At 47.5% G+C, this 9345-nt stretch overlaps 1 protein-coding gene across 2 annotated transcripts in view; it reads left to right on the top strand.

Annotated features, from left to right (window-relative positions):
* The first annotated feature begins 846 nt into the window (after positions 1-846).
* The window catches only part of PLPPR5 (phospholipid phosphatase related 5), a 77755-nt gene continuing 69256 nt past the window's right edge, over positions 847-9345 (top strand). Inside the window, exon 1 of one of the 2 annotated variants that reach the window (XM_035123303.2) lies at positions 847-1062. In XM_035123303.2, coding sequence (XP_034979194.1) covers positions 859-1062 — 204 coding nt within the window. In that variant the 5' untranslated portion in view covers positions 847-858. The remainder of the gene's footprint in view (positions 1063-9345) is intronic. The other variant, XM_035123301.2, reaches the window with a different exon arrangement.

Raw genomic sequence — 9345 nt, 5'->3', positions numbered from 1 at the left:
AGCTTTTCGCAGGCGCGGGGGCAGCTAGCGGAGAGGCGCCGGGGGGGGGGGCATCCCCGCGGCGAAGGATGGAACTTTGAGCGCGCCGGGGGCAAGGAATCCGGTCCTGGAGTGGAAAGGATCCCTCCAATCGTCTCCAAGGCTTGTTGGATCCAAGTCTCCAGTCTGAGGGATTTATTCAACTGGGGTTTTTTTTGGAACGACTTACTGATATATATATTTTTGCCCGCAGGCAAATCTGCAAAGAGGAGACTTCCGTGCGCCTGCGGGGGCCCGGGTCCACTACCCACTTTGATCTATACGGGACGCTGCGGGATTAAAGGACCGGCTACCCCCCCAAAAAAAATATTCCCCAGTGGTCGCAGCGGAGGGCTGTGTGCGCGCGCGCCGCGACCCGCTTCCCCGGCGCGCGGTTGCTGCGCTCTCCTGCCTCGCTCGGAACGTCTTGGAGAGCTGCCGCGGACAGAGCGCGCTTAGGATCCCCTCCGCAGCCCCTCCAGCGGCACCCGGGGCTCCGCCTGCCGCGGGGGAGGCCCGTGCTGGTTGCCTCCATCACTCCCCCGGAGGGGCCTTGCCCCACGTGCGCGACCCTGCGCCCAGGACCGCGCCGCCTCCGCCCCTTGCCATCCATGCGCTCGGCCGTGCGCCCGGACGCCTTTGGTCCTCTTCTTCTTCCTGCTCCTGCTCCTCCTGCCTGGGACTAAGGCGCCTCCTCCTTCCCCCGGTGGATGCCTCCGGGAAGCGGGCGGAGCGCGCAGCCGGGGAGGGGGGCTGCCGCTGCCGCCGCCGGAGTACATGCCAGTGCCCTCTCCTCCTCCTCCTCCTCCACCTCCTCCTGCTGCTGCTCTTCTCACCAGAATGCTTTACTTCCAGATGGTGATCATGGCAGGGACTGTGATGCTGGCTTATTACTTCGAGTACACCGACACCTTCTCGGTCAACGTGCAGGGCTTCTTCTGCTACGAGAGCGCCTATCGCAAGCCTTACCCGGGCCCGGAGGAGAGCAGCGCGGTGCCCCCCGTGCTCCTCTACTCGCTGGCGGCGGGGGTGCCCGTGTTGGTGGTAAGCGTCGCTGGCGGCAAGCGGGGTCCCTCCCCTCTGCCTCTCCCACCCTCTGGGTCTGTCCCCCTTTTTCTGGCATCTCTCCCCCCGGGAAATATATACAGTATATATGCTTTTCGCCTTTTAAGTTGCTCAACTTGTTGACAGCGTGTCGGGAGGGCACAGGGGTGCCAAATTGAATAAAATATTGGGGGGGGGGGAGGCAGGTAAGCCCCACCCCACATAATTGATCACATGACGGGGCACACCCACACCATTGGAATGCCAATGCCTATCAACTTTGGGGAGGCCTTCAAATATTTTAATGGGGGGATGGCTACGCAAAGGGACCTCAGCCCTAGGAGCTGGCACCTATGGGAGGGCACGAGGGAGCAATAAAATGAGGGGGGTGGAATCCACTGTCAGTGGGTCAGTTGTTTGGGGGTAAGAGATCCTCCTTCATGCTTTGCCTTGCTGTTAGTAATTTTTGTTTGAGTGCTGGAATATTATCCAACGTTCTTGCTCTTCTGTTCCTTTATTGAGATCAGATAGCGCAACCCCTTTTTTGCTTGAGTCCAAATTTGTTCCCTGGTGGATGGGTTCAGCAACTGGGCCACCAGTTGGACTGTCTCGTTTGGGGAGGGGGCTCTCCACTCTTCTCAGCCATTTTCTAAGGACGGCTAGTTGAGAGAGGGCCTTCGGGTTTTCAGAAAAGCTAGATTCAGTGCTGGTCCGTTTTGGAGAAGTAATACCGTAGTGCCTCCCCGGCCGCCACCCTTCTTTTAAAAACTCAACCCTGACATGATTTTTGTTTGGCTCCATGCAAAGCATGTGTTAGTCACAGATCTGGTGGGTAGCATTCTGGTCGGAGGAGACCCGTTGCTGATAATAGCCACATGTTAATATTTCAGCAAAAAAGAAAAAGGACAAGCGTGGTTATTTCTGACAGTAGATCGCTATTTAAAATGGAGCAGGTGCTTCTTCCGATTTCTGCCTAGTAAATTTAAGAGATACACGGTGCGGCACATGGCATGATGTGCAAGTGAAATCTTAAAAACCTGCTACTTATATGTGGTTTTCTGTACATACCTTTTTTAAAAAATAGAAGTAATTACACACAGAGAGAGATATGTGGCTGTGTTGTAATGCAGTTCAGCTGGGTTCTCGGCTGGGGAAGAATATCAGCAGCAAAGCAACAAAACATCTGCCTTTAAACGGCTCAGTGTACAAGTTGTAATGTCAGCTGACAAAAGCATTAGCATCATTTAATAATCCTTGACCATATTGAACAGATGAACAGAAAGGGGAGTGTGTGGCTGTTAGGGCTGGATTATATATAGAAATGAACGTACACATGCGTGCGTGTACACACACACACACACACAGAGAGAGAGGAAGATAATGCATAGAATTAGACTTGTTCTCAAATCTGCTGATTTCCCCCTTGGTAGCAGTAAATATTAAGGCCATAAAGATTAATGGTAATACTGTATTTAGGAATTTGCAGTTTAATAAAGCAGTGGTCTCCTAGGAAATTCTGAATGGAAAAATAAAACTCAGAGAGAATTTCCTTTCCATCACAGCAGGGCTTTGCTTAGGAATCTCTTTAATTATAAATCCATCACACTTGCAACCCTGCGAGTCTTCATAGTGATTTTAAACCTGAGAGCCAACTTATGCCCTAATCAAGAAACAATTGAAGCCAGGGCTGGCACAGGTTGCCTCCCACTTTGCAAATGTTAAGGTAGAGCCTTGGATAGAATGATATTGTGCTTTTCTCAGGCCAGGAAGAATGGGAAATGGGAAAACTTTTTGAGTACCCTTCCAAGAAAACACACCAAAAAAAACTTAATGTTTTAAACTATGCAACTGCATGTCCTCTTTTTAAAAGCTTCTTTGCTTTTCAGTTTTAAAAAAAATATATTTATAGGATGGGTCAAAGAAGGGAAAGCATTTGACTGTAAAAATGTCACCTGCTGACACTGAAGTAAAAGAGACTTAAGGTTGCAATCCTGTGCACATTTACCGGTACTTGGGAGCAAGCAACAGTGAACTCTGTTTGACTTACTTGAGTAAGCATGCTTTGGACTGTGATGCAAATCAGTTCCTTACATGGGGTGCAGGGGGGTGGCAGGGCATGGGGAGGAGAATATTAGCCCATAATTCCCATAGAGTGCTGGGCTACCATCAGATACCGGAAATGTAATTAACAGCAGGTATGTGATGGACACCACTGTTGCCGGTGTCAGCGAAAAACCTCAAAGGCATTGCATACTGAAGGTGTCATTTTCCTAATACACTTGGCCCCTTATAGGAATCCTTTAGCAAGTCAAGGCATGAGGGCAAAAGATTCCTGCATTGCAAGGGGTTGGACTAGATGACCCTCGTGGTCCCTTCCAACTCTACAATACTATGATTTCTATGAATGTACAGTGCCTTTGCATTAAATGTATTGGGGCAATTAGGGACCCTATTCTTCTCTCCAGATAATTATTTTTGTATCCATATGAGTGCAGTACGGACCCAGCGGTATGTAGCATGGATGTTATTTTGTTAGCTTGGCTTCATTAGGTGGGGAGGGGAATCCAGGTGTATGAAGTTCCAAGCATGGAGAGGATTGTGATAAATCACCAGGCAAGACCTCCATACATCTAAAACACTCTGCCGTGGGTCGTCAGTGATCCACACTGGATTTGTGGCCGTGTCTGCATCATCCCAACGTGATTTGGAAAGAAGGAAGTTCACAGCTGCTTTTGTGTGGCTGTGCATTTCTTTAGAAGGCAGTGGTGACATTGCCGGATTATTACCCCAGTCCACAGAATTTCACAAGCAGAGTAAGGGGTACCTACATGACTGCGTCTCTGCATATTCACCTGTGGAAGAGGCGATTGCTGATTGGTTGGAGTGGCACAAGTTTAGAATGGGATGCTGGGTTCAAAACAGTCAAGAAACACTGCCTGTGCCCTGTCATTGATTGGTCCCATTGAGTCTATAGTTGAGTTTGGCACCTTTAGAGCTTTCTGCACAGATCGCTCTTTTCAGCCATTCCCGATAGAGGCATCTCGTATCGAAAGAGACAGCACGAAAGAAAGAAAGAAGACACATGGAGGAAAAACCTCCTTTTTAATTAGCCGCATCACATGACTCTGTCACTGCATCTAATACACATTGGCTGCCAGAGTTGTTTCCCAAGATACAAGATATTAATTTTTAAGGAGATTTGCGGTCCAGTTAAATATTCATTACACACTTCTATTTGGCAAGACTGTCTAAAAAGTGGCCCTTAGATACATTTTCTCCTCCTTATTTATCTTCCCAAATGCCTTCTTGCAAGCAGGAAACAGCATTGCATGGCCAGGTGGAGACCCCCTGACCCCAGGCGACACCCAGGTGGAATAATGGACTTGTGACACGTGTTATGGGATTAAATTGGCCACAACTTTATTAAACTTTCAGATGTAGGAAGACCTTGGCTTAGACATTGGGCGTTTATCCCTCCCAGTTCCCAGCCGGGGATCTGGGGCACAACAGGGTTAATCAATCTATCTGGGGATTGGGCTGGCTCTGGAATACATATGTTTAAGCAGAGAGCCCGCCCCCCATTTCGCTGCCACACAGGAGAGAGCACTGGCAACCTTTCAGTGTATGGCCAGTGACTCCCCTCAACACAACCCCTTTAACAGGGAACCCTGGGATCGCCACCACAGTGGGGGGGGCATGTACCACAGCTTCACACACACCCAATTTAGGGAAGATAGACTAAAGGATTCTGCCCAAGACCTGAAACCACCAAAGTTGTGGCATTTTGCTACGGGGATGGCGAAACCTGCCAATGCAGGGAAATTCCTTCCTCGTTCTTCAACAGCAACCATCAAAGACCGTAGCAGCGCCCGCATGCCTGTAAAGAAAATGTTAACCAGCAATAAAAGGCCTAAATTAAGGGAGGGTGGGGCGGGAGAAGCTCTGGAGCCCACTGAGGACTCCCAGGTAGGTTACACCCCCTATTGTGCCAAAAGGGGGGTCCCAACCCTTACCTGGTCCATTCCCCTGGCTACACCTCCCCAGCTGCAATTGATTCATTGAGCTGAGGTTGGGCGGAAACCTCTAGGTTTGCAACTAGGGGAGGCCTTCCAGGATTGCTCTGCTGGGAGTTGCATTGGATTGGGGGTGCCTTGCAAATCGCGCCCTTCATTTGATGCGAAGAGCGGTCATTGTGTATTTCTCAGCTATGTAAAACAGATAGCAGAGAAATGGCTCTACCTGATTACTCCCCAGGCGTGCGGGGTTGGGCCTCACATGGGAGGGGGGGGCCTTGTTATGCATGCATGACATCTCACATGCGACACCCTGCCCTCCATCAGGCCATGCCTGTTGGGATGCTCTGGCGATCATGGGGGGAGGGAGGGCGAAAATTGCCCTCCAATCCTCCTTTCCAGTGTGCTGGCATTTACCTAGGGGCAGCGGGGGTTAAAATTGGCACACACAGAGAAACTCCCCTTTCCTCCACCAAGGCTTTCCCTTATACCCAAATCATTTAGTACAGACAGGAATTACTTCGCTTTTCTTCTGCCCCCTCTGCCTTTAGAACCTCGGGAAACAGCTAATTCAAATAGTGTGATGATGGACTAGGGCAGTTGTTGTTGTTGTTGTTGTTGTTTTACCACACCCATCTGTCTGGGTTTCCCCAGCCATCCTGTGCGGCTTACAGCATATCTGAAAACATAATAAAAACATCCAGCATTAAAAACCATCCGAAACAGGGGCTGCCTTCATATGTCTTCTAAAAGTTGTGTAATTCTTTATCTCCTTGACATCTGAAGGGAGGGCATTCCACAGGGAGGGCACCACTACTGAGAAGGCCCTCTGCCTGGTTCCCTGTATCTTTGCTTCTCACAGTGAGGGAATCCCCCCCCCTCAATCTTGCTTAGTGTCATTGTTATGCTTGCAAGTGAAGGAAAGTCAGTTTCCTCAGATTTGAGTACGAAGTCAGTTTTCTGCTACATACAAACTTGGGGAAGTGTTTGTTTGAATTTTAGTTTGTTAAAACAAGCCAGGATCAAACTATGGTTTGATATCCTGGTTTGTCAGCTAACTAAAACAACCAAAGTTCCTTGAGATCATCATATGTAATGAAATACTGCAGTTTAGTCAAAACAGAAAGTGGAAGCTTTCGTTCTGTCTTGTGACAAGGAACTGGAGGGGCAGAATGGAGGAAGAAGGAGAAGAGAAGAGTTTGGATTTGATATCCCGCTTTATCACTACCCAAAGGAGTCTCAAAGCGGCTAACATTCTCCTTTCCTTTCCTCCCCCACAACAAACACTCTGTGAGGTGAGTGAGGCTGAGAGACTTCAGAGAAGTGTGACTAGCCCAAGGTCACCCAGCATGTGGTGCATGTGGAGGAGTGGAGACTCAAACCCAGTTCACCAGATTATGAGTCTACCGCTCTTAACCACTACACCACACTGGCTCTCAAGCTTGCTATGGCTCATTCCTGATAATCTAACTATAGTTTAGGAAACCATAAAGTAGTACTCAACTAGTTGTGCTAACAGAGTGTAATTTCCCCCTCCCCACCACTTGCAAATCTATGTCACAGGGCTGAGGAACTTTCATAATAGATTTAGGGTGAGGGGGAAAATGTTCTGCTTAATGCTACAAATGATAGTTTAGATAAGGCACCCATGTGGTGCCTTCTGGATGCCTCTGGACTCCAACTCCCATCAGCCTCAGCCAGCATAGCCAGTGGCCAAGAATGATGGGAGCTGTAGTCCATCAACATCTGGAGGGCCCCACATTGGCCACCCCTGGTTTAGACGATCTTCCAAACCTTGTGTGTGTGAGATACATGGGCAGAGATAAATGAAAACCAAAGGAAAGAGTTGTATTTGTTGAGTAGCTGCTGAGAATGGCTGTTAGCTTCCTCCTTGCTTGTACTTTTGTATGTGGGTAGCATAATCAAGAGAGAGCTCTCAGCCAATTTTAGGCATGGCGACAGGATGGAAGAGAGAGGCAGAGTCTTAAGTATGTGAGCTTCAAAAAATTCTACCATTTTTTGTGTGGATCAAAACCTGTACCCCAAATTGTGCCTCAAAGGCCACCAGAAGCTGATTTGGACTGCAGAATAAGTAGCTGAGAATTCTCTTTTCTTTACTGATTGAAGTATTTAATATCTAGAGGTCATAGTCATGTGGAGCTATTTTTAGTTTCTCTGTTATGTCTTGAAATCTATTTAAGGAAGAAAAGAAGAACTGTCTTACTTGATTCTCCACTGTGTGTGCTTTTCTTTGTTAAAAACATGTGAATTGTTTTACAGTTGGTTTTTTTATTCAGTTCTACTTACAACCTTTCCTACTATACTTCCTGGTTCTTTAGTAGGACTGCTTGCCTTTTTTGAACTTTTGCCTTTGACAGCTGGGAAATACATGTTAGCCTAATCTTTCACCTACAGTTGAAATGATGCATATATTACTTTTCCAGGAGGACAGCAGTTAACCTACCAGATGTGCTACAAAAAGATGTGCCAATGGTCAACAATTTAGATGTCTTTGATATGGGATTAGATAAATTCATGGATGTCAAGGCATGATGGCTGTATACTATCTCCAGGATCAGAAGCCTTTGAATACAAATTTCTGGGGAGCAATAGCAGGAGAGGGCTATTCTCCTCCTGTCGTGCTTGTGAACCATTTGGGCATATGATTTTTGCGAAGTGTTATGATGGTTTTGTTGCTTTTCATTTACCCTTGTAATCTGCTATTTGCCTGGAAGAAGTAAAATGTATGTTCTGGCAAATGCAAACTGTGTGTCTTTCTGCTTCTCCTCCCCTTCAAGAGGTACTGAGCTCTAAACAAGGGGTGAGGAACCGAATCTGGCTAGCAGACCAGATCCTGATCTCCTCATAGGGCAAGTTTGACATGTGGGTAGCCCCGCCAACCGTCAATCACTATTACATCACCATGACAACAGTTCAGCATCCTTCTTGCTCTGAATTCCACTCCAGATAGGAGCAGCCAACTTAGGGGTGCTCTCAGAGTCCCCCAAACTCATCTTTCCTCCAGAGGTGTCTTGGTAAGTCCCTGGCTCCTAGCATAGGAGAGTTGAGACTCTCCTCATCATCAAGCTCTCCTTGAGGTCAGCAGACAAATTCCCTTCTCACCTCCCTCAGTGCCTTTTCCGGTACTTCCTGGGTTTCTACATCAGGTTCATAGCTGTCAACTTCCCCCTTTTTTAAAGGGAAATTCCCTTATTCTGAATAGGATTCCTCGTGAGAAAAGGGAAAAGTTGACAGCTATGATCAGGTTGCAACCTGGAAGGTTGTCATCTCTGATACTGAGACAGTGTTTCTCTGTGTATCTCTTCCTTCGAAATCTATGCTTCTCCTCTGACTGCCTCCTTCCCACCTTCTCTCACTCTTCATAGCACAGAGGAGGAAAAGCACCCCTCACACAGCTGTGAGGTTCCATGGAGGCAAGGCTCAGTTATGTCAAGTCCCTGACAAGTCCCAGCTTTCAGCCAGCCGACTTTTTTTTTTTTTTTGCCCACATGGGTTTTGCAAAGTGCTTTGCAAGGTGCCGTGTTGAGCAGCTGTTCTGAATTCCCCAAGCTGCATTCACTTTCCCTTGCCACAAGAGGGAGGTGCTTGGAAAATGAATCTCTTCCCCCTCTCCAAATAAACACATTCAACAAGAGAAGGTTTTCTGTTTGGATTGTGGCTGGCTGGTGTTGGTGCTGCAACACAGCTTACAACAGTTGCAATAAACAGTTGAGAGAACGGACCCAGACACTCAGCAAACAAAAGGGGCTTCAATGTTATCAGGGCTCAACAAGAGTTTCATTGAGAAGGAGGGATCAATATTTAAAAATAAAATCTTTTGCACAAGCACAGTAGTAGTTGACTTTGGGTGCCTGGAGTGCTGAACATTGACCATGTAGCTACAGAATGTAGTTTAACATTCTAGACATTGGCGTGTAATGCAGCCGAGAATCATAAGCAGGACAAGTTCCTAAACCAAACCAGATTCATATTCAGGCTTTGGCAATATCACTGCTTGAGAGACCAAGGGCCATGTAGGAGTAGAAATGCTCTCCCTACTCATTACCAGTGTTAGAAACTCAGATATATAAGCTAGGGCCAAATGGCTCCTGAAACCAAGGTTACAGTCACCAAAATGGAACGTCTAGTTGTCATTTTGGGGCAAGACAGCGCTAAAGTCTTATTTTTGAAATGATGGACTGACTGTGAGTGATTATCAGTTAAACATCTGGCTAGTTCAGATGACATCTTTGACTTAGGTTAAGAGCTT

This window comes from Zootoca vivipara, chromosome 7, assembly GCF_963506605.1.
Source record: "Zootoca vivipara chromosome 7, rZooViv1.1, whole genome shotgun sequence".
Lineage (NCBI taxonomy): Eukaryota > Metazoa > Chordata > Lepidosauria > Squamata > Lacertidae > Zootoca > Zootoca vivipara.
Note: the sequence above shows the minus strand (reverse complement) of the source record. Positions and strands in the feature narration are given on the sequence as shown.